This window comes from Acartia tonsa, chromosome 3 (genome assembly GCF_053477335.1).
Source record: "Acartia tonsa isolate MP-2025a chromosome 3, ASM5347733v1, whole genome shotgun sequence".
NCBI classification, from domain to species: Eukaryota; Metazoa; Arthropoda; class Copepoda; order Calanoida; family Acartiidae; genus Acartia; species Acartia tonsa.
This window is the reverse complement of record NC_137262.1, coordinates 21,331,364-21,357,790: the sequence shown is the minus strand read 5'-3', so window position 1 is coordinate 21,357,790 and position 26,427 is coordinate 21,331,364. Positions and strand designations below refer to the sequence as shown.

The 26,427-nt window shown below is 32.4% G+C and overlaps 1 protein-coding gene across 1 annotated transcript; it reads left to right on the top strand.

Annotated features, from left to right (window-relative positions):
• The first annotated feature begins 19,682 nt into the window (after positions 1-19,682).
• LOC145313625 (uncharacterized) lies at positions 19,683-24,160 on the top strand. Its single transcript, XM_080153112.1, has 6 exons — positions 19,683-19,747; positions 21,849-22,000; positions 22,131-22,172; positions 22,524-22,631; positions 22,693-22,777; positions 23,452-24,160. Exons 4-6 carry the CDS (start codon positions 22,540-22,542, stop codon positions 23,791-23,793), a joined length of 519 nt encoding a protein of 172 aa, XP_080009238.1. The 5' UTR covers positions 19,683-19,747; positions 21,849-22,000; positions 22,131-22,172; positions 22,524-22,539; the 3' UTR covers positions 23,794-24,160.
• The last annotated feature ends 2,267 nt before the right edge of the window (positions 24,161-26,427 follow it).

Genomic DNA, 26,427 nt, shown 5'->3' with positions numbered 1-26,427 from the left:
GAAAACTGGATATAATACGATGCTAGACATAGTTTTTTCGTATGGATGAGAACCGGTTCCTATCCACCGGATTCGAATGAATACGAGAAAAAATATTATTTCATAAATATCTTAATGTGCGTAAGTAGTGCAGCAATAAATATAATTAATTAAAAGTTAAAATTAGCATGTTTTGTATTACTTCGTGGAATTTTTCTGTAAACTTTGCAGATTTTTTATCCTGCTTTTGCAATAGAATAAATTATAACCAAAAAACAACATGTTAAAAATCTTTATTAAAAATATGCATAATTAGAATGAATTTGACTTAAAGGAATTAAATTTTAAAATTTTAAAGAAACGAATAAAGTACCTATTTTACTTTTTTTTATCTTTTAGAGATGAATAATCTATGTATATTTTAGAATAGGTTGTCGATAAATTTATTTTTTAAAGTTTATTTCATAGAAAACAAATTAAATTTATTAATAGTAAAACAAATTGTTATTTTTGTTTTAAAAATTTGTATGTTCTTTATCTAATATTATGTAACTTTGAATAAATAAATTTATTTTTTTAGAATATAATAAACCTACTAACAAGCATTTGCCAGGCAAATTCATACTTGCTCTTCTTTGGTAACCATCACATATATTAAACCTACTAACCAGCATTTGTCAGGCAAATTCATATTTTCTTTGATATAACAAACCTATTAAACAGCGTTTCAACTATAGATTTCAACCAACCATACAGGGCTTCTACCAGATCTTTTTATGACAATTATGGGCTTTACCAAAATTATGGCTTCTAGCAGTTACTTTTTCTTAATTAGTCATAAGAAAGTTTAAAAACCATTGTGCGTAGCTGAAAAAAAAGCAATAAATGTATGAATGAATTTAGAATGTTTAAGAATTGCTTTAAGAATACTTTGAAAAAACATTAGAGTTAAGAATGGCATAAACCGGTAATTTTCGACCTAACTTCATAAAATTACCCTTTTTTTTATGTTTTTTTTCGAATGACAAAAAAAACAAAACAGCAAATTTGTTTGTTATTAAATTGTCTACAAAAAAATATAGGATAAATATTTTGTTAAAAGTACTTTTTAAATTCAAATAAAAAAAATTTCAAAAACTTTTCAGTAGGTATGTAAAGATTGACCTACACAAAAATTGGTAAGCCTTAAAACTAATTCGTAAAATTATTAAACCTTAAAATTGTCTTTTTTTTTTTTTTTAAATTTTTGCGAGACAAAAATCAAAATAAATTGTCTTTAAAAAAAATTATTTTTAACATAGAAGGGTTAGTCTGACCCTCATCAATTTTTTTTGTGGATTTTTCCTATAACCTAAACTAAATTCGATTATTTATGTTTGATTGGTAGTTTGGCCGTTTCTTTATCGATTTTTTTAAGTTAAAAAAAACGTTACGAATTTTTTACTGTCTTCTGTAACTGTTTACTGTCACTGTTTTCTGTCACTGTTTACTATCACTGTTTAGTGTCACTGTTTACTGTCACTGTTTGTGTTTACTATCACTGTTTACTGTCACTGTTTACTGTCACTGTTTACTGACACTGTTTACTGTCACTGTTTACTGTCACTGTTTACTGTCACTGTTTACAGTCACTGTCACTCACTACTGTCTACTGACACTCTCACTGTCTACTGTCACAGTCTACTGTCACAGTCTACTGTAACTGTCTACTGTCACTGTCTACTGTCACTGTCTACTGTCACTGTCACTGTCTTCTGTCACTGTCTACTGTCACTGTCAAGGAGAGAGAAATTTTTATTTCAGTATGTGTGTGATTATTGTCTACTGTCACTCACTACTGTCTACTGACACTCTCACTGTCTACTGTCACTGTCTACTGTCACTGTCTACTGTCACTGTCTACTGTCACTGTCTACTGTTACTGTCTACTGTCACTGTCTACTGTCACTGTCTACTGTCACTGTCTACTGTCACTGTCTACTGTTTTTCCAAATGTGTGTGATTATTGTCTACTGTCACTCACTACTGTCTACTGACACTCTCACTGTCTACTGTCACAGTCTACTGTCACAGTCTACTGTAACTGTCTACTGTCACTGTCTACTGTCACTGTCTACTGTCACTGTCACTGTCTACTGTCACTGTCTATCGTCACAGTCTACTGTCACTGTCTACTGTCACTGTCTAGTGTCACTGCCTACTGCCTACTGTCACTGTCTACTGTCACTGTAACTGTCACTGTCTACTGTCACTGTCTACTGTCACTGTCTACTGTCACTGTCTACTGTCACTGTCTACTGTCACTGTCTACTGTCACTGTCTACTGTCACTGTCAAGGAGAGAGAAATTTTTATTTCAGTATGTGTGTGATTATTGTCTACTGTCACTCACTACTGTCTACTGACACTCTCACTGTCTACTGTCACTGTCTACTGTCACTGTCTACTGTCACTGTCTACTGTCACTGTCTACTGTCACTGTCTACTGTCACTGTCTACTGTCACTGTCTACTGTCACTGTCTACTGTCACTGTCTACTGTCACTGTCTACTGTCACTGTCTACTGTCACTGTCACTGTCACTGTCACTGTCACTGTCACTGTCACTGTCTACTGTCACTGTCTACTGTCACTGTTTACTGTCACTGTCTACTGTCATTGTCTACAATCATTGTCTACAATCACTGTCTACTGTCATTGTCTACTGTCATTGTCTACTGTCACTGTCTACTGTCACTATCTACTGACACTTTTTACAAATTATTCCACTGTGGTCAGAGCCTATTTTCTCAATGCTCGAGTCCGAGGATTTTGTAGAGAATACTCACGGAGAGAGAAATTTTTATTTTAGTATGTGTGTGATTATTGAGATAGTAGAATGTAAATACATAATAACAAGGATGACAACATTTATAAGTAGCGAAGCACAAAATTTCGTGGATGGGACTGATTGTCATGGTTGTTTTCTTCAAACGACGGAAAATTTAATTTTGATATCTTTAACTGACAAATTTTTGAAAATCGGACCATAAACACCAAAGATATGGGGGAAAATGTAAAAAATATAAAATAGCTAAAAACCTGCAAAAAGGCAGTCTGTTAGTCATTGTTGTTTTCTTTAAACGACGGAAAATTTAATTTTGATATCTTTAACTGAAAAAAATTTGAAAATCGAACCATAAACACCAAATTTATAGGAAAAAATGTGGAAAATAAAAAAAAATAGCCTAAAACCTGCTAAAAAGCCGTCCCACCGCCATTAATGTTTTTTAGTTAATTGTGCTCCTCAATGATGGGAATGTTGTCAAAAAATTTCAGAATTCTATCTTTTATAGGAGCTGAGTAAATTCCATATCCCCCATAGCGTTACGGATGGACGGACTGACGGAAAGACAAAGTAAATTATAGAGTAGCTTCGCTACAAAAAATTCAAATATTTACATTAAGTTTAAAATAATATACTTGCAGAAAAAAAATGAAAATTTTTTTTTATTTTCTAATAGTTTTACATTTTTCTAAAACTCTAACTAGAGTAAATGAGGTAAAAGGTTTTTTTTATAATCATAAAAACTACAGATAAGGAGACAAAAACAAAAAAATAATTACTAATATATTATATTTTATTTAAGAAACAAAAAAGATCAAGAAGCTAAAAAAAACATCTTTTTTTATATCTTGGTGATTTAAAGATTGATATTTTTGTCTCACATTAAACCATAAGACTTTAAATTGCAATTAATGCTAATACTTTTTTTTTATTTCGTGCAGTTCACATAAATTTTTTCCTGGAAACAATTTTCTTATATGAACGATTATTTTAATGTAAAACCATAGAGATGTATTTGTATTTAGAAAAACAGTTTGGGAAAAGTTTTGATAGATAATTTGATTTGTAAAAATTTTCTCAAAGCATAGGTTTATTAACCCCTTACAGTCGGGCCCCTTGCCGCACCTTAATCAGTCGGGGGGGGGGGGGGGGGGGGTGGCGTTCAACGCCCCCCCATGTTATCTCGGTTCCTATTAGAGCTAGAAAGCTAAAATTTTGTGTGTAAGTCCCTTGGGTTATGATGAATTTCCGACAAGTCAAGGTCAATTTTCGCTTCCTTCACCCTTTTATTTAACAACCTTTGTTTTTAGGTCCTTTTTTACTTAAAAATTTCAAACGGCTGTAATTTTTTTATTTTTGAAGCTAGAATAAATTTTTTTTTGCAGAAAATGTTAATCTTTATGTAAATTTTATATTTCAAATATCAAAATATAAATTTCAGCGGCCGCAGCTGTACTTGGCAGCTGCCAGCCGCCGCAGTCGGCGGTCGGCGGGAAAACGGCGGCGGATCTTTATGAAATTTTAATACGTTATGTAGACATGTAAGAAAAGCTTAAGTTTAAAATTTGAAGTCTCTAAGTCAAAAATTGCGGCCACAGGAGCCAATTAAAGATTTCTGGAGACCTGGAGGATCAGGACCTGCAGGATCATACCTGGAACCTGAAATTGACTTGAACACCTGTATTTAATATGAGGATGTACTAATAAAAGATATTTTAGTATTTTGGCAAGATCAAATGCTTTTTTAAAGTCAAAAAATAGTTTTGCTCTTTACCAGGATGACCCTGCCAGGTTTGCTGGCATCCTGTGCCCGCCAGGATGGAGATATTCAAAAATTCCAACTCTCGGTTATGTGTCATACCCAAACTTAAAAAGTCACGCAGTTTGGGCTCTTTATCTTTCACACACAGAAAATGAGATAAAAAAAACTGGATGGGGGGGCGTTCAACGCCCCCCCCCCCCCCGACCGTTAAGGGTTAAATTTTACTCAAAAATACACAGTTTTTTTTGGCAGTGCACATAATTGACTCTTGGATTTATTTAGACTATTCTTATGTGTTTTTTTTTATGCCTAATATGTATCTTTTCTGTTTTGCAACTAGCAGCTTTTAAAGGTTCAAAGATAAATACAAAATTTGTTACTAGAAACATTTTACCGTGAACTGCACAGGATTTCTTTTTTAGAATGACTACAACTCTTCAAAATCTAAACTTGGAGAATTTCTGACAGAGCCTTCGATATTTGGCGATACCTGGTTTAGCAATAAGGCAATTTTAAAAAAATAATTACGCAAAAATAAAATTTTCAGGCTTTATACATTTTAATGCTGCTTTTGTTATAAAAAAATAGTTGTTTTCCCCCTAGGGCAAGTAACGACAGCCCTTAGGACGTTAAATCTTTTGAAAAGCGAAGCTTTTCTATAATTAGGGTCGGTCCGTACGTCCGTCCGTCCGTACGTCTGAGACAGATAGCTTTTGTCGTTAATTTAGGCATGTTAGAATTGTCCTATCGATTTTAAACTTTGCATGGTGATTCCTGTAGTAGGGAGGTATGATTTAGAAAGCGTAGCAACTCTATAATCATTACCAGAATGTCCGTACGTCCATTTTAAACATATTTATTTTTTAATTTTTTAACAAAAAATTTTTATGTGATCTAATTATTCGAATGCTCTGATTTTTGGTATACTGATTCATGGGACAACAAAGTACAATATTATAAGTAAAGCAACTCTATAATCAAGTCCTAAAAATTTAAGTATGTCCATAGACATTATCCTGTATCAAGAAGTTTTTCAACAAATTTACTCACAATTTTTCTTTGACTCTTATTCATTTATATTCTGATTATGTACTATACAAGTGTTAATGTCCGTGTGTCCTATCGTTTCAGAGCTTCGCTTTTATGGATGTTGTCATCCTTGTTTATTTATGGGTATAAGGGGGAAAAATGAGATAAAATTTACTCACGGTGGGTATAGTAGGCAAAGTAATTTTTGTCATAAATATATTTGTCATAAAAATACATTTGTCATAAAAACATTTGATATAATGGTATGTTTGTCATAAAGGTACGTTCATCACAAAAACATTTGTCATAAAAAGAGATTTGTCATAAAGGGACATTTGTCATAAAGGTACATTTGTCCTAAATTTCTTTTGTCTTAAAGGGCGAATATAGGTTGAATATGATATGGGCAATTTAGGTGCAATTCTATACTGTTAGAATATCTATGCCAAATTTTAATAATCAAAAAAAACCTGAAGTAGATATTGCAATTTTCGTGTTCACTTCAACATATAAAAAATCAGATCGTCTTTTTTATCCTTTATAAGACTTTTTTTTACTATTTTGCTTAAGTTTGATTGACTATTACATTGGCATGCATCCTAAATGATAATTTAAATGTTTATTTTTTTAGATTATACACTATTTTATTCAATTTTTAAAAAGCGTAAAAATAATTTGCGTAAAAGTGCGTCAGGAGTATTGACTAGGGTAAATAATGCGTCTTAAAGTATATTTTCTGTACAAAGATCATTGATTTATTCTGGATGATATAAATACCCTCAAGTACGCATTTTTCAACACACACACACACACGAACCTTACACGGCCACAAAACACAGGGATTTGAAATCATTCTTTCTCCAAGAAAATTTTATCAATTATTTTTTTTTTTTACTTTTAACATTATTTGATGTTTTTTTAACTTTTAAATATTTTACTTTATATATTTTGTATGAAGGTAGAAGGAGGGTATTTTTACCCCTGATTAATTGGTTTCCACATTATTACGACTATCATTTAACGAAAGCTTTTTAATTCAATCTTGCTATGAAGCCTTGTGGGATGCTAAGGTGTTTGAGTTCTTAGGGAACCACACTAATTACATAATATTATCTTGAGATAGACAGGTTTTAAGCTATAAACAGACTTATACAATTGAATATGTCAATATCTTCAAGTTATTTATAATCTATGGAATGGCACGTTTTTTTGAGCCCATATCATATTCAACATATATTCGCCCTTTAAGGGTATGTGTCTCATCCTCTTTTCGAGGAAGCTTTAGTTTTTCTATCGCAAATTAACCTTCTCCTAAATCCTTATTCAGTCAGTAAGACAACCAAAAGTGCGCATTCAGCAGCATTTTTTCCCTTTTTGTTTACAATGTGATTGGCGCGTTTTTGTCTGCTTCTAAACTCACTTTTGAGAAAACCGAAGCAAAAGAAACATATTGTGTATGTATATGAAGCTTTTGTGAGGGATATCCGGCCAAACAGCAAATCTGGCAAAGTCATCCAAGTAAATCAACATAAGCTTTAAAATATTAAATTTTTATGAAAATTTGCCACCATTTAACCTCCGACTGCCAGTTGCGGCGGCTGGCAGCTGTTAAGAAGCTGTCGCCGTCAAAATTTATATTTTAAGATTTCTAAGATAAATTTTTATAAAGATAAACGTTTCCTAAAAAATATAGTTATTCTTGCTTTAAAATTAGAAAACTACAGTCATTTTAAACTTTAAAGGCAGGGATTTTTGTTGTACACTGTTAAAAATAATTTTTTTTTAGTATCAATTGATTTGCTGGGGAGTATTGGACTTGTAAGTATGCTGTATTTACATAATTGATATATAACACTATGTAGTACTATATAACACATTAATCATATTCAGAGTCTTTACATTTTTTAGTATCAATTCATACCTTCTAGCATATGGATCAATACTATACAGATTATAGTTTATTAATATAGTAATATTTCATACCTTCTAGAGTATGAATCAATACAGTACAGAGCTGGATCTTTAAATCATTTAGTAGTGGGCTGTATTGGGGTGCTCTAGAGGTGGTCCAGATTGGCGCACCTTATATCAATCTTTAAACTGTTTTTAACCTATTTTCAGTGGCGTGCGAACCGAAGGGGGCATTTGGGGCAATCGCCCCCCCCTAGCGACCAAAACGCCCCCCCCCTGCCCCCCCCTAGCCACCGCCCCCCCTGCCCCCCCCTAAATGTTGAAAAATGCCCCATTTTGCCCCCCCCTGGTCAACAAAAATGCCCCTTTTTGCCCCCTACCCTACAAAAAGCAAAACTATCACAGTTTGCGCCAAACAGACAGTTACTATTCATTTAACCTTACCAAATTTTTAAATTAGTGTTGAAATTAGGTTATAATCTTTTTTCACTGAACATAACAAACCAGGTAATAGGAAGTATTTTATTTGGTATAATATAAACTTTTTAACAAAGAAATTTTGTACATCCCCAATGATGATACACAAAATTACCCCTTATATAGATTACAATTAGTTGATGAAATGTATGGACTTAATTAACTAACCAATCAAAATTTCATTAAGTCCCCAAAGTTGTTGAGCCAACGAATAAGAAAATTTTATATGAATTAGTGTTATTATGGATTAGTGTAATAAATAGCCCAAAAACCCCTCCTTTGAAGAAAAAAAATTGCGCTTCGCGAAAACAGTAAAAGTGTCGGACTATGACGTCAGAAAAAATTAACAACTAACCAATGAGAGGCCGCTATATATTTTACCATTGTGAAAACTGGCTTCTCATTGGTTAATTGTTAATTTTTTCTGACGTCATAGTCAGACACTTTTACTGTGGCCCGCTTCGCGCACTTCCAAATGGTTTCTGCTTTTTATCACATGCATTGTATTTTTGTTTTTATTTCTATAAAAATATTAGTAAACAACAAATATTTAATCAAAAAGTTATTTTATATAAAAAAGAAACAATGTTGATATTTATCTAAGCCTTTTTCTCAACACTGTATGTCTGTCTAAATGAATAACTATATATGATGTCATATTATTTTCAGGATAAGTTTATCATTATTTTTGTTTACATACCCTTACAAAAAGACATGTTTTTTTTTATGGCATTTTCATTAAAAACCCTTAAAACTAACTACACTCTATATTCCTAACTTGGTAACTAGGGGATGACGAAAGTGATGCCTGTACAACAAAATACAATAGGCCATTTTTTCATTTTGTATTTTTTACTTTTTTTCAATTTTGCTTACAATGGATTCGTAATATTTTTCTGATTCTAAAAAAATATACAGCATGACCCTCAAAAAAGTATTTTTAAGCATCTGCAGCCCATATTTCTAAATGAATTATTTAAAAATGCATATGTCCTTGTTCTCCATAGTATTCCACGTAAGTAGATGTAAAAATATTTTTTTTACCTCCATTAACACCGGAGATTTTTAGAGCTAAAGTTTTGAAAAAGTGACTGAGAAAAAGAATTTTTTTTTGTTTCTCTTATTTTTTGGATGGTTATATTATGTTTTCTGGCAACTGAATAATGAGACACAAAGAAAAACAAGTTAACTAAATATTTCTTTTTTATTCCACCAAAAAATATAAATTTTTAATGGCAAAAAATACTACTGAATGAATTGATTATTTGCAAATTTTAGGTTATTTATTAACCCTTATTTATAGAAAAGGATTAATTATGACAGTTGCTCCGCCTACTTTTCTGACATCTCAATTATTTAATAGGGGGTAAATTAAGCTTTTTAGACTAAAAATCATTATGTTTATTTTTATTTTCTTTATAACTTTTTTGTTATTAAAGTTAGGATTATGAAACAAAAACAATTTTCCTGCTATATTCATAGAGATTTATTTGGTTTTTTAATCTTAAACAATTTTGCCTAATAAGTAAGTTTTTCAAAATATCGTTAAACTAAAAAGACTCAAAAAATATGTGTAAAAAAATGCTTTTTACTCAAAAACTAAATTTTTTATTTCATTTTTGTATAAAGTTTCTGCTAGTAACAAAAATAAAAGAATTTCTAGCTTAATTTTGCTAAAAAAGTCGTTTCATGTTAAAAGTTACTTTTTCCTCAGTCACTTTTTCAAAACTTTAGCACTAAAAATCTCCGGTGTTAATGGAGGTAAAAAAAAAAAATTTTTATATCTACTTACGTGGAATACTATAGAGAACAAGGACATATGCATTTTTTAATAATTCATTGAGAAATAAGGGCTGCAGATGCTTAAAAATACTTTTTTGAGGGTCATGCTGTATGAACCCATATTTTTTTTACCTGTGAAATGATAAAATTAAGTTCAAAGTTTTTATTCTCGTGGGTTTAAAAAAATCAATTTTTTCAATAATTACCTGACAAAATTCAAAAAGTAAGGTGTCAAATTAAAGATCTTACTATTTTTGTTCATAATGGCCTTTTTTTTTCTTTTTTTTTGTTGCGTTTTAGTACCTTAAAATTGACTTAATTTTTTTAAAAATCTTAAATTACTTAAAAAATAAGAGGTCTACAAAAAAACCGATTGCATATCTGAATTCTATGAAAAATTTTACATCTACTACTTACTAAAAGAACCGGCTAGCTATCTTAAATAAAAAGTAAAAAAGTTAATACACCTTCTTTCGGGTATAGTCCCTTTTGTGACATTGCCTCTTAAGGTGCATTTCGTCGTATTTTCACAGTAGCTTTTCCCCTATTTATAGGTCTTTTGCCTAACCCTGCGGGGAAATCACCTGACCTAACTTAAACTAGAATAACCTATTAAAAGCTACTATGAAAATACGAGGAAATGCCCCTTAAGAGGCGTTGCCACAAAAGATACTATACCCCAAAGTTTTCCATATTTCTAAGAGATTTTCATATCTGTAGATAAAAGGACAAGTCATTTTTTTTTTTACATAGTTCTTTATATTTTTGGTTTTTATGGTACGATAAATTTTTTTGTGGATTATAATATCAAAAAAAATTAAATTTCTCACTGTTTCGAGCATCCAGAATGTAATTTACTTTGACTGTCATCACACACTATGCAGGAAAAAGGATTTGTGACTTTTTCTACCTAAAATATATATTTATTTCAACAGATGCTCTTTAAATCTACTTGTCTGTATTCTTATTAATGATTTTTTTGTTCTTTGCTACTTAAAGATGTTGTCATCCTTGTTGTCATACAATAAAGAAATATTTAAAATCAGTTTTACATATTAGGTTAATTTTTGGTAAATTAATTCCAAAATGAGTGTTTTTATCTCCTCCCCCCAAAAATTTTTTTTAATGGGGTTATTTATCCTTCCTGCTGAGATTTTATAACATCCCCTTCCACCCATAAAAAATGTTTTGTGGTGGGGGGGGGGGAGGTTAAATTATATTCTGTACTTTTTTTTGAAGATGCTTTCTAGCTCCCTTCCCTTCGGTCATTGCAGGGTGGGGAGAAGGGATGGGGGAGAAGAGATGGGGGGGGAAAGATAGGGGATATAAACGGGAAATAGGGATGGGGAAGAAGGGATAAGGACTAGAAGGCCCATAATCAAATAATCCCACCCCTTAAAACGCCCTTATTTAAAATTAGTATATATAATCAAAATGCCCCCCCCTAAAGCAAAGTGCCCCCCCGGGGCACTTTGTTTTAGGGGGGGGGCAAAATTTTACAAAATCTTCAAAATGCCCCCCCCTAGACAAGGTGCTTCGCACGCCACTGCCTATTTTTTTATCATATATCAAAAATATACTATGACACCAGTAGAATCAGACTGCAGAGCCCAAATTTGAATTAAGTCCCCAATAAACTTTTTTGGGGGGATTTAAAAATCAATTTTATATGTTGCTGTGATCATTTTGATGGAAGCAAAAGCATTTTTTAGTTTGGGGTTAAATTGTTTCTTACAGAACAATTTGATGTGATTCAGATTATATCAATACAATAATAAAAACTCTACTCTGTTCGATGCAAATAATTTTTTTCTAAAACAATAATTTATATAGAAGAAATTTAACATTAAAATAAAACATATTATTCTGAAGTCTGAACCAATTAGAAGTCTCGTTTCATTTCAGTTTTTTACAATTCAAAAAAGAGTGTTTTCACAAAGCGACTTATTTCCAATGTAGTTAAATAATTTTTATTTAATTAAAATGAAAAGAATGAAAACTATACACATAAAAGATACATGCTTTTTAAAAATATTTAAAAAAATAAGTTTGAATAATCTTATATTTTATCATATTTGTATATGTGACAAAAAAAATTTGTTGTATTGCGTAAACGTTTGTTGTCATCTTTCACTATTTAACCCTTTACAGCCAATTTTTTTGTGTTTTAAATAAGTGATGGAAAACAAGCACGATAAAGTTAATTCATTGATATATTGTAAAGAATTAAGTTTTTAATGAATTAATTTAGATGAAATCAAAAGGCCTAATTTTACTCTATACCAGAATAATATATATATGAAGCAAAACACTCTAAAAGCTACGAATTTTACCCAAATAAAAAAAGACCTTTTGCTCTGATCAAAAAAGACCATAGCAACAGTAAAATTAATTTTTAAATCCCCTCAAAAAAGTTTATTGGGGACTTAATTCAAATTTAGGCTCTGCAGTTTAATTCTACTGGTGTCATAGTATATTTTTGATATATGTTTTAAAAATAGGTTAAAAACAGTTTAAATCAAAATGGCATAGGTGATCCGGCCCACCAAGTGGTGCACCTCTGGCGCACCAGTTACACTCATTTGAGATCGGGGTGTGCAAGAGGTGGTCCGGAGGTGAGCTGAGGGTGCTCAACGGCCACTACTAAAAAAACATTGATCTTTAAAAGTTTTTTGGGGGCGGTGTTGCCAGATTGCTGGTGACACTCAATAAAATATTGATCTGCGCCGGTACAACTTTATAACTTTAGCCATGTCAGTACGATATTTTATATATGTACAATATCTTATATAAAAGTTTTATATAAATTATTGTACTAACATCATCATCATTGCCAATTATCTCTTTTTTCCAGAGCATAGGCCACGCACAATGGTTCTCCATTTATCTTTGAATTGGGCCTCAGTAGAGGCTTCACTGAAAGATGAAAAATTCTTATCTCTCAGTTCCTCAAGGAATTCCCTCCTCCAGGTTGTTTTTGGTCTACCTGGTTTCCTTTTTCCTGTGAAGGGGTCCCAAGACAAGGCTTGATTGGTTAAATCATCATGTCCTTTCCTTAGAGTGTGCCCCAACCATCTCCATTTTCTCTGTTTTATTGTCAGTTTGATGTGTGACATATCACTGCGCTCTAAAAGCTCAGCATTTGTGATCTTGTTTGGCCAAAAGATCTTGTGGATTCTCATAAGACATTTGTTGACATATGTCTGTAGCTTGGAGACCACTGCTGTGTTTAGGAACTAAGTTTCGGCCCCATACAGCAAAACAGAGAGAACATTTGACTTGAAAAACCTTAACTTGGTCTTTATGGAGATGTTGTTGGAATTCCAAATTTTGTTCAAGATGGCAAAGGCTGTTCTAGATTTGTTAATTCTAGCTTTAACATCTGTCAAAGTGCCTCCAGCTTCATCAATTTTACTTCCAAGATACTCAAAGCAGTTAACATCCTCAAGAATTTGGTTTCCAATAGTTATTGGTTCTTGGGAGTTTGCATTCTGAGTATTTTAGTTTTTGGAACATTTATTTCAAGTCCAACTTTCATGGAAGTTTCAGCTATCATGTTAGTCCTTCTTTGCATTTGACTTCTATTGCTTGTTAACAAAGCAATATCATCAGCAAAGTCCAGATCTCCCCAATATTTGGGATTGCCAAATAACTGCCAGCGAATGCCATCATTGCTTTCACAGTTCTTCATGATCCAGTCAATGGCAAGGAGGAAAAGGAAGGGAGAGAGAAGGCATCCTTGTCTGACACCTGTTACAATCTCAAAAAAGGTTGATAGTTTACCTTTATACATAACATTTCCACCTCCTTTATGATAGATAGCTTTAATGATATTGATTATCTTTTCTGGAATGCCATAGTGTCAGCAGATTTTCCAGAGTGATTTCCTGTCTAAAGAATCAAATGTTTTTTTTGTAGTCAATAAAGTTTTCAAAAAGCTCAGAGTTCCATTCCTTGGATTGCTCTATGATGATTCTTAGAGAGGTTATCTGATCAATAGTGGAACGGTTTGGTCTAAATCCAGCCTGATTAGGTCTTAGCTTTTCATTAACCTTCTTCTTTATTCTATTATGAAGAATCTTACTAAGGATACATCCAGGTACTGAAAGGAGCATTATCCCTCTGTAGTTTCCACATTGGGTCAAATCTCCTTATTTGGCCAGTATTGAGATATGTCCATTTTTCCAGTCCTCTGGGCATAACTCCATATCTTAGTGATCAAAGGTAGGAATGCCTCCGCAGATGTGTCTAGGTCTGCTTTCATGACCTCAGCTGGGATGTTATCAGGTCCAGCGGCCATGTTATTTTTCAAACTTTTAATGGCCTCTTTGATTTCCAATAGATTTGGCACTTGACAGTCAATGTCAAGTGCATATTAGGGTGGAATTTCAGTTTCTTCCTCTGGAACTGGAAGATTCAGCGATTCAGTTAAATGCTCTGCCCATCTATTTAGAATATCCTCATCAGTTTTAAGGAGTGAACCATCCTTGTCCCTGATTTGTGTACTTTACCTGCAATGCTCTTAGTAATCTCATAGACATCTTTCATTCTATTTTGATTAGCAGCATTTTCTGCTTGCAAGGCAAGGTTTTCCAAGTGTTCTTTTTTGTCAATTCTGACACTTTTTTGGATTTCCCTGCTGAGGCTCTTATACAGGTCTTTATCTTCTGGAGAGTTTCTAGAGAGTGTCTTTTGTCTTACCTCTCTTCTTTGATCCATGAGACCAATGGATCTTTCAGTGATCCATGGCTTTTGGCTAGCCTTTTTGAAACCTAATTTTTCTTGGCTAGTATCATTATATACTTTTTTGATACCTTGCCAAATATCTTCCACTCCATCTTCCTCTTGAAGAGTCAGCAACTCAAATCTATTCTTTAGAGTGAGCTTACACTCTTGCAACTTTTCAGAGTTTTGGAGAGTTGTTAAATTATATTTCTTCCTGGGGTTAGGCTTTGTGTCCTGCTTTTTAAATCTAAGCTGAACTTTAGAAGATAGAAGATAATGGTCTGAATTAACATCAGGTCCTCTTTCAACCCTGACATCAAGGAGAGAACCTTTAAAGCATCTAGATATACATATGTGGTCTATCTGGCTAAAGGTTCTTTGATCTGGTGATCTCCAGGTGGCAGTATGAATCTTTTTGTGTTTAAAGATGGTTCCACCAATGACAAGTTTGTTTTCAGTACAAAAACTTACAAGTCTATCACCATTGTCATTTTCCTTGCCATTACTCAAGCCTAGGCCATATCTGCCCATGATTTCCTCTTAATTCTCATTATTACTCCTCACTTGAGCATGGTCAGATCCTTTTCTTTATGACCATTTTTAAATACAGAGCTGGTCATAAAATTCGTTTTTGACCTGTGTATCTGCTTGTTCTGTAGGAGCATATGCTACTATAATTCTCAGTTTGATGTTTTTAACTGAGGATTTGAAATAAGCCTCCATAATTCTAGGACCATGGAGTTGCCAACTGATCATGGCCTGCTCTGCTTGCTTGGTCAGCATAAGAGCCACCCCTTGATTATGGCCTAGATCCTCATTCATATGACCTGAGTATAGTATTTTCAAGCCAGAATGATGTTTAAACTCTCCATTGTTTGTCCACCTTGATTCAGTGATACCCATGATGTTTTCTGTCTGGCCTGACTGAAACATTGTCCGAACATTCCAGGTGCAAATTTTTGCTGGTCTGCAGGAATTCAGAATCATCCGCCTGACTGGTCCGTTAGCGGTTTCCCAGCCAAACATCATATTGTTGTTTCCAACCTCTACTTCGTTCCCAAGCCCAAAGTTAAATTGGTCATTACTTTGTGCGGGTTGAACATAAGCAGGTTTTTTCTAGGGAAGGATTGTTAGACCCACCCAAACCCCCTGGTCAGGGGGAAGTGACCAGAATTCAGTCTGGCTTCATACTGACATGACTAAAGTTATATATTGTTTTATAATAAAACAATATATAATTTATTTTAAAATAATTATAAAAATGTTTTCACAATAGTTTTGGAAGAAAATATTCAAACTAATTTTAAAAAAAATATTAATTAATGAAATATGGCTCACCCCGATTCTGCCACCTGTGTCATGGGAATCACCGAATCAAGGTGGACAAACAATGGAGAGTTTAAACATCATTCTGGCTTGAAAATACTATACTCAGGTCATATGAATGAGGATCTAGGCCATAATCAAGGGGTGGCTCTTATGCTGACCAAGCAAGCAGAGCAGGCCATGATCAGTTGGCAACTCCATGGTCCTAGAATTATGGAGGCTTATTTCAAATCCTCAGTTAAAAACATCAAACTGAGAATTATAGTAGCATATGCTCCTACAGAACAAGCAGATACACAGGTCAAAAACGAATTTTATGACCAGCTCTGTATTTAAAAATGGTCATAAAGAAAAGGATCTGACCATGCTCAAGTGAGGAGTAATAATGAGAATTAAGAGGAAATCATGGGCAGATATGGCCTAGGCTTGAGTAATGGCAAGGAAAATGACAATGGTGATAGACTTGTAAGTTTTTGTACTGAAAACAAACTTGTCATTGGTGGAACCATCTTTAAACACAAAAAGATTCATACTGCCACTGAAATTCCACCCTAATATGCACTTGACATTGACTGTCAAGTGCCAAATCTATTGGAAATCAAAGAGGCCATTAAAAGTTTGAAAAATAACATGGCCGCTGGACCTGATAACATCCCAGCTGAGGTCATGAAAGCAGACCTCGACACAACTGCGGAGGCATTCCTACCTTTGATCACTAAGATATGGAGTTATGCCCAGAGGACTGGAAAAATGGACATATCTCAATACTGGCCAAATAAGGAGATTTGACCCAATGTGGAAACTACAGAGGGATAATGCTCCTTTCAGTACCTGGATGTATCCTTAGTAAGATTCTTCATAATAGAATAAAGAAGAAGGTTAATGAAAAGCTAAGACCTAATCAGGCTGGATTTAGACCAAACCGTTCCACTATTGATCAGATAACCTCTCTAAGAATCATCATAGAGCAATCCAAGGAATGGAACTCTGAGCTTTTTGAAAACTTTATTGACTACAAAAAAAACATTTGATTCTTTAGACAGGAAATCACTCTGGAAAATCTGCTGACACTATGGCATTCCAGAAAAGATAATCAATATCATTAAAGCTATCTATCATAAAGGAGGTGGAAATGTTATGTATAAAGGTAAACTATCAACCTTTTTTGAGATTGTAACAGGTGTCAGACAAGGATGCCTTCTCTCTCCCTTCCTTTTCCTCCTTGCCATTGACTGGATCATGAAGAACTGTGAAAGCAATGATGGCATTCGCTGGCAGTTATTTGGCAATCCCAAATATTGGGGAGATCTGGACTTTGCTGATGATATTGCTTTGTTAACAAGCAATAGAAGTCAAATGCAAAGAAGGACTAACATGATAGCTGAAACTTCCATGAAAGTTGGACTTGAAATAAATGTTCCAAAAACTAAAATACTCAGAATGCAAACTCCCAAGAACCAGTAACTATTGGAAACCAAATTCTTGAGGATGTTAACTGCTTTGAGTATCTTGGAAGTAAAATTGATGAAGCTGGAGGCACTTTGACAGATGTTAAAGCTAGAATTAACAAATCTAGAACAGCCTTTGCCATCTTGAACAAAATTTGGAATTCTAACAACATCTCCATAAAGACCAAGTTAAGGTTTTTCAAGTCAAATGTTCTCTCTGTTTTGCTGTATGGGGCCGAAACTTAGTTCCTAAACACAGCAGTGGTCTCCAAGCTACAGACATATGTCAACAAATGTCTTATGAGAATCCACAAGATCTTTTGGCCAAACAAGATCACAAATGCTGAGCTTTTAGAGCGCAGTGATATGTCACACATCAAACTGACAATAAAACAGAGAAAATGGAGATGGTTGGGGCACACTCTAAGGAAAGGACATGATGATTTAACCAATCAAGCCTTGTCTTGGGACCCCTTCACAGGAAAAAGGAAACCAGGTAGACCAAAAACAACCTGGAGGAGGGAATTCCTTGAGGAACTGAGAGATAAGAATTTTTCATCTTTCAGTGAAGCCTCTACTGAGGCCCAATTCAAAGATAAATGGAGAACCATTGAGCGTGGCCTATGCTCTGGAAAAAAGAGATAATTGGCAATGATGATGATGTTAGTACAATAATTTATATAAAACTTTTATATAAGATATTGTACATATATAAAATATCGTACTGACATGGCTAAAGTTATAAAGTTGTACCGGCGCAGATCAATATTTTATTGAGTGTCACCAGCAATCTGGCAACACCGCCCCCAAAAAACTTTTAAAGATCAATGTTTTTTTAGTAGTGGCCGTTGAGCACCCTCAGCTCACCTCCGGACCACCTCTTGCGCACCCCAATCTAGCTCACCATTAAAATGATTTAAAGATCCAAATAGTTTATTATTATAGTAACAATACCTTCTAGAGCATGAATCTATACTGTACAGATTAATTAAAACCTCTCATAGAAGTGTTATAAGCAATGGCTTGGTCGTTTTAGACAAAGATAAAAAGTTACCTTTTATGGTTAAATTTATAGTTTTGATTTTTATAAGTATGGTTGACCATAGTTTAAATTTTTAAGGAGCAGTGTTAAGCCCTAAACATTTTTAAAGTCATTTTTTTACTATATTTACATTTAAATTAATGTTTTTATGGCTCTGCTTGGTGTGTTTGTTGATGTCACAAAATGTATATGTAAATACATATAATAATGAAATTTTATAAACTGATCTTTTATCCAAAGTAAAACAGTTTTCATACCCTACAGGGTAACAAAAATTACAAAGGAGAGTATAAGAAACTTCCTTCTATCATATTAAATTTTATTACATAGAGTGTATTGGATAATACTATATAGGCACATTCTTTATTTAGTAATACATATTACTCCACAAAACACTAAGTAATACTCAATACAGTATTGGAATCTTCCTTGTATCATAGAGAGTTTTTTTTGCTAGAACGTATGGGATGATACTAAAAATTAATGAAATGAATATATGGTATTATCTGATGCTAAAGAAAAAATTTATTTTTAACAGTGTAAAATATAAAGAATTATATAGCCGGATATCCAGCCGGATAGTTTCAATGTCCGGTATCTGGCCAGTTATTGAAAATGTTGGATATCCGGCCCAACCCTAGGTAAAATAAAAACTGTGCCAACCTCACCCCCATCTTCATGTTGGGGGGGGGGGGGGGGATAATTACCTCTTTACCCTCTCCCCCTTGGACGTCTCTGTTCCACCCATCCAACTATAGTTGTTCTTTGTGATATAAACTGCTTAGTATTTATTCCATACCTGTTTCTGCGACAACTGTAGCATCACAAAAACAATAAATTTTATTTAATACCTTTTACAACAGAGAAAATGCCGATTTTTAACAATCATAAAAGGCCACCCCCTTATGTGTTTTGCCCAAAAGAAAAAAAAAACATTTTAGATAAAAGAATTTTTAAAAAGGGAGGATTGGGGTTCGTTTCACTCGTTCACTTAAATAGCCTAAAACCACCGCAACCCCAATAAATATATTCTCTAAAGTTTTCTAAAAATTAAAGAAAAAAAAGTAAGGAGACATTCTTTTAAAATGGCTTTTTTTTGTTAATAAAAATAAAAATATTCCCTGAAGAGTAGAACCCAATCAGCTAACAAAAAAAACTTTTTCTTTTTGGGGGTAGGGGGTGTCTAATTCCTTTAAAAATTAGTAGAGCCCTATTGGTTCAGTAGTTACCTAGATTTTAAGCTGCAAAAAGGCGGGAAGACAGACAGACGGACAGTATTATAGATTATTTAAACAATATTATTTGTGAAAATAACAGCAAATTTACAATAAAAAATTACATTTCTAAATATAATAAATTACTTTTTGTTCAGGGGCCAATACCTGTGTTCAGTGCATTTCAATTAAATGGTTCAGTAATTAATGCTCAACTAGGATTTGACGTAAGTACAAAAAATTTAGGGTAAAACATTAAAAGAAAATATAATTTAATTATAAAAAAAATAATAAAACCTTAAAACACGCACAAAAATACTTTAAACAGAAATAAAAAAATCACAATTTGATAACAACGAATTTTATCTATGTTTTGTAAATAAACCCCAAAAAATCATATTATCAAGTTTGTTACAAAATCTTAGTAAAGATTTGAAAAGAAAGACAGACATACATACAAACACACAGTTGGACATACAGACAGATGGAGATAAAGGCAGACAGACAGACATTTACACAGTCGTAAATTACAATATTAGAAAAACAAACAGACAATCGATAGAGGTAAACTGAAAGACAGACGGTCGAACTGACGGAAAGACAGACGGTTGGACTGACGGAAAGACAATAACATGGACAGGCAGATGGATAGACAGATAGAATAACATACATACCCAGTCATAATTACAGAAATAGACAAACAAACAGACAATTTCAGATATATACTTACATAAAGACGGTCGGACAGACAGATAGATTGACAAATGGACAGTAACACTGACAGATAAATAGACAGAAAGACAAACTGATAGTCATACAGAAATTGAGACGGATAGACGGACAGACAGATAGACTACAAGACAATAATAGATAGACAGACAGACTTATAGAATCACAAACTGACAGATAGACGGAAGGTAGGCACACAGTCATAATGTCAGAGATAGACAGACAAACAGACAATTGATAGAGGTAGACAGACAGACACATGGCCAGAAAAACGGACAGACAATCAGACATATATACAGAAATACAAAATGTAACACGGAATGACAGGTGGACACCACAGACATTTGAAAGGACAGGCACACAGTCATAATGATAGAGATAGACAGACAAACAGACAATTAATAGAAGTAGATAGACAGTTGCACGGTCAGAAAGACGGACAGACAAACAGTCAGACAGGCAGTTAGACAGACAGTCAAATTGACTGACAGGTAAATAAAAATAAAAAATATCTGTTACGCAAGGACCGACGGGCCTTAATCAGAGGAATTGGAATTGTTGTTAAAAAGTTAAAAATTAATATGTTGTAAATGAACATACGGACTTTATGGTAACGATTTTAGAGTTGCTACGCTTGCACAATCGTATCTAACTGCTATAGCAATTATCATGCATAGTTTAAAAGCCATGCTTAAATTAACATTGACCCTAGTTATAAAAAAGCTTAGCTTTTAATGATATTTAAAAAAGCTTTTTTTAAACGTTTTTATGTTTAAGTTTTTTGAAATAGCCTTCAATTCCATCTCATATTTTCTGGTATCAAAATATAATTATGCATGTAACTCTATAATTTACTTTGTCTGTCCGTTAGTCAGTCTTTAACGCTATAGGGGAAATGAGATTTAATCATCTGCTATTAAGATTAGACCTTATATTTTTCTTGTCAACTTTCTTTTCAGTGTATTTAGGTATATAGACTTATATAGACTATAGCAGTCGACAGCTTTGAAGCAACGTTTAAGCCGCTTTTAATATATTTACTGATTTTAACATATCTTTGGTTAAAGTTAATATAAAAATTAAATTTCCCCTGTCTCAGGAATAAAGACAAATAACTTTTTTTCTATATTTTTTTTATATTTTTTACTTTAAAACAAATTAAATTGCTGATTTTTTGTCAAAGTTACATTTTTCAAAAAGCATTCAGGATACTTACTTTCTTTGCCAGTCCATAGGGCATGCAATTAAAAACATATTATTTTTTGTGAAGGTTTTGTGACTTTTACTTATTCCTAAAATCTTTTATTTTAATGTCGTTCTTTTCTTTTTATTGTCGTTGGTTTTTTGCTTGATTCACTTCGTCCGTTTGTCAATCCATGTTTTTTTTGTGCTTTTCTACTTCTGGATGTAGTCATCGTTAAGTTTTCTTTTATAATCTGACCTTTCTTATTTTATTTAAAATTACTTTGCTAAAAGTACAACCTGTGTTTTATTTGCCACATAATACAATATTAATTTTTAATTGCATTACTTTTGAGTTTCATAAATTATATTAGATATAAACAAATGTATAACAATTTATACATAAAAATGTTTTAGGCTTTGTTAAGTTGTCATGTCACAGCTGTTGAAAAAAATTTGGTTTCCTGGTTTGTTGTTAAAGAAAAACAAAAGACAATAAAACAAATTAAAACAACTGTTTTGTTGATTTTGTTAACAGTTGGATTTAACACTTATTCATCAGATGTTAGGTAAAATAAATATTATATTTACATTTTTTTATTTTACGCTATTTAAAATGATTTTTTGTGAAATCTTGATTGATTCTTTCTATTTAATACCTTAATTTTCAATAAGTTTTTCAATAAAGTATGTTTTTAGGTTTATAGTTGACTTTGTGAGGCCAAACAATTTTCGTTTGAGGTATTTGTTAAATTCTAAAGTGACTTTAATAATTTGTTATAAAATCTATTATAGACAGCTTTCATTATATAATAATATAAAAATTTAACAATAATTACTAGTTTTGTTAATTCCTATTTGTTAAAGGCGAATAATACCTGGTAACGGTGCTCAAGAAAATAACCTAAAACCACGCAATGATTTTGTTAAAGCTTTCTTTAAAAGCACAGTTTAATCGGACAAAAAGTTTTAGAGATCTTTAGCACTTTTAAAGATACTACTATAGATTATAGGTTAAAATTATTACACTGTTCTCTCTTAATATTGAGTGTGATGACTAAAAACGGCTTTTATAAAGAAGCTTTTATTTAGAATTCAAAAAGTAGAAATGAAAGACGAAGGAATATATTATTGTCAAATTGCAACTCATCCACCACAAATAGTTTTAACAACATTAAAGATATTAAAACCCAAAATAAGGTAAACATTTGCAAATATTATAACATAATTTACCAAATGTTTTTTTATAACTTAATTTTAGCATTTTAGATAAAGAAAATAAAACAGTGTTGGATGTTTATAATCATGTAAATAGCAAACTCTCTTTGCATTGTGCAGTAAAACAGGTAAGAGCCTAAATACTCTTAATTACATACACAACTACAAAACCTGCTTGTCAAAAATTTAGAAGATTTTATCTAACACAGCAGAACAAAAACTAAAATTAAACAGAAAAGGGGCGTAAACATTAGACCTGTTATTAAAAATACACTTTTTAGAATTTAATTCTTCTGCTGACCGGCGCTATATTTTTGGCCTTAAATGTTTAAGTTGAAATATGCAGAAGAGCTAAAAACCTGCACATTGCTAAAAAATTGTTAAAACCGCCGTGCTACCGTTATCTGTTGATTTTTTATAGGCCTTACGCTAGGTAGCCAGAAGAGATAGAAAGATGAACTTTTGTATAATTATTTACAGGCCCTTAATAAAACTTTAAGGTCAGCAGAAAAATTAAATTCAAAAGAGTGTATTTTGAGTAACAGGTCTAGTAAACACCATTGCTACAAAAGACCTAATCCTACAAAAGACCTTATCCTACAGAAGGCCTTATCCTACAGAAGGCCTAAATATACAAGGATGACAACATATCCATTTTTAACACTTTTGTAATTTAGGTCGTCTTTTGTAATTAAGGTCTTTTGTAGCATTCCGTGTAATGTAAACCCTTACATTAAAGGTTTATAAGTTGATAAGAAGCAACTAAAACACTACTTTTAGTATTAAATTCCCATAATTTTAGGCGCCAAAACAAAGCAGCAGCGTTATTTGGAGTTTTCAACCTAATACATTCGAAAGTAATAAAACCATCATGTCGCTTAATGATGCAAATACCAAAACTGGAATTCAAATCCTAACTTGGAGAGAAAAAGAAGGAGAATTATTCTCTAAGCTAGAAATTCAAAAAGTGCATTTAAGTGATGGTGGCAATTATTACTGTAATTTACCTGGAAATTTACATAAAACATCAGTTGGGATGATTAAACTTCATATTGTGATAGAATCTTTAGAACCTGTTTTAAATAATGTTTCTGTAAATAGTTTTTACTTATGTTTCACTATTGCTTTGTTATCAAGATTATAGAAAATTTCAATACTTTCAAACAATTTCTTTTCCTATTAGTATTAGATTAGAGTAAGTTTATACTTTTTACATTTTAAATTGCTGCAATAAATATAATATTTGAAAATTTTTAAACATTACAAATTTCCAAAACCTTATTAGGTTAAAAATTTGAAATTAATTGTTGGAAAAGTTTGCATTTCTCACGAAATGCAAACTTTGAGAAACAATTTAAAACAGAAAATCTTAACATTTAATTAAAAATTAGATAATATGCTATCAACATATTTTGTTTAGATATTCTTTGATGTGTGGTGTTACCTATGTTTAGGCAATATACATATTACAAGTTAAAAACAATTAATAAAATATCAAAATTACAGAAAAAGAAAAAAACAATACAAATAACTGGTATATAACAGTTAGGGAGTTGAATCTATTTTTATAGAAGCAGAAATATAATCTTTGATTACGGTTTTGACCCTCTAAAAATGTAATCTACCATTCCACTTTCCCCTCTCTTGGTGATAATATCATCAACGCCGATACGATTTTAGAAATGTATTATTTTAATTTCAATAGAGGCAAAACTAGAATGGTACATTTATGTTTACATATAAGCATTTTAATAAACATTGATTTCCTTATTTAAATCGACATAATAGTAATGGTATATTCTAGATATTATTTTTATTTCACATAAATTTTTAATATTTTATACATTCCTACAATTAACATAATTTAAAAATAGTATGTATGATTTCATTTATGTCGATGTTAAAAGTGTAAATTACCATTCCAGTTTCGCCTCTGAGATGAATTCAATCTTATTAGACGTTCACTCAAAGCCAAAAATAATGGACTTAAAAGTGTATTAAAATGTAAATGAGACTTCTGCAAATTTATTGATACCATTAATTTGCCTCTTAGATAAAAAAGTATGTTTTTTTGATATTTTTCTCTAGCTACAAATCAAATTTCAAATTTGAGTCACAAAAAATGCTAAACTAATTTTTGACTATAATTACACAATTTTAAAGTTAAACATATTAACGCAATTAATGAATCGGTCTGTATTATTAAGCTGGTAACCCTTAAAACAGCTGCATTTCATTATCCTATTATATAAAGTAGTAAGTTTTTTTGTCTGTAGCTTAAGATTTTGATAACTACTGTACCTATTGAGTTCTCTGTTTTATGTAAGCTTCTTATAGGTTCCTGGATATTTTTGGAATTTTGAAGAAAAAAATATCAATTTATATTTTACACTGCTGTGCATTGTTCTTGTTCTTGTTTCTAAAAAATATTTTTATAATTAAAGAGAGAATTATTTAACTCTTCTATAAGTATGTACTTGATGAAAATATGGAGTATCGATAGAGAGAGAGAATATTCAATCCATTAAAATTTCAGCCTTCTATCTTTTATAGAAGCTGAGAAAATCACGTTTCCCCCTTTCTGTCTCAGACAGACAGACAGACAAACAGACAGACATACAGATGAATGGAGAGACATACAGATGATGGACAGACAACGGATGAAGGATATTTTGAATCATAGAGTAGCTTCGCTACTAAAAAACAGATGAATAGGATAATTGTTGTACACAAATTGATTTTAGTATATTTTAAATGAGCTTACATAATCAAGGACGTCCAAGCTTTTTGATTTGGGGGAAAGGGGGGGAAGGTGGGTAAAAAATTGAATTATCTAAATTTGGGCACCCCCATGTTCATTTTGTGGGGGTAATCTTTATATCATAGAGGCAAGGACGTCCAAGCTTTTTATTTTGCTTTTATTTGGGGGGGGGGGGAGGTTAAAAATAAAAAATTTAAAAATTATGGGTTTGCCCCAAATTAATTGATAACCCTTTACTTTACCCCCTATAACCCCCCCCCCCACCCCTGCCTGGACGTCCCTTTACAGAATGTATTTACTATGAAGTTGCTAAGTACCTAACTGCTACAAAAATCATCATCCAACATTTAAGATTAATTCTAACACGCCTGTATTAACAAAAAGAGCTAACCATGGCGTAAATATTTTTATAATTAAAAAGAGAATTATTTAACTCTTCTATAAGTATGTACTTGATGAAAATATGGAGTATCGATAGAGAGAGAGAATATTCAATCCATTAAAATTTCAGCCTTCTATCTTTTATAGAAGCTGAGAAAATCATGTTTCCCCCTTTCTGTCTCAGACAGACGGACAGACAAACAGACAGACATACAGATGAATGGACAGACATACAGACGAATAGACAGACAACGGATGAAGGATATTTTGAATCATAGAGTAGCTTCGCTACTAAAAAACAGATGAATAGGATAATTGTTGTACACAAATTGATTTTAGTATATTTTAAATGAGCTTACATAATCAAGGACGTCCAAGCTTTTTGATTTGGGGGAAAGGGGGGGAAGGTGGGTAAAAAATTGAAATATCTAAATTTGGGCACCCCCATGTTCATTTTGTGGGGGTAATCTTTATATCATAGAGGCAAGGACGTCCAAGCTTTTTATATTTTGTTTTTATTTGGGGGGAGGGGGGAGGTAAAAAATAAAAAAATTTAAAAATTATGGGGTCGCCCCAAATTAATTGATAACCCTTTACTCCCTATAACCCCCCCCCCCCCCACCCCTGCCTGGACGT

Bases quoted from the DNA above. Each gene is read 5' to 3' on its own strand.
- LOC145313625 (XM_080153112.1), top strand. From the start codon at position 22,540: ATGAAAGACGAAGGAATATATTATTGTCAAATTGCAACTCATCCACCA. The intron at 22,632-22,692 runs GTAAACATTTGC...ACTTAATTTTAG, and splicing joins ATATTAAAACCCAAAATAAG to CATTTTAGATAAAGAAAATA. The intron at 22,778-23,451 runs GTAAGAGCCTAA...CCATAATTTTAG, and splicing joins TGCATTGTGCAGTAAAACAG to GCGCCAAAACAAAGCAGCAG.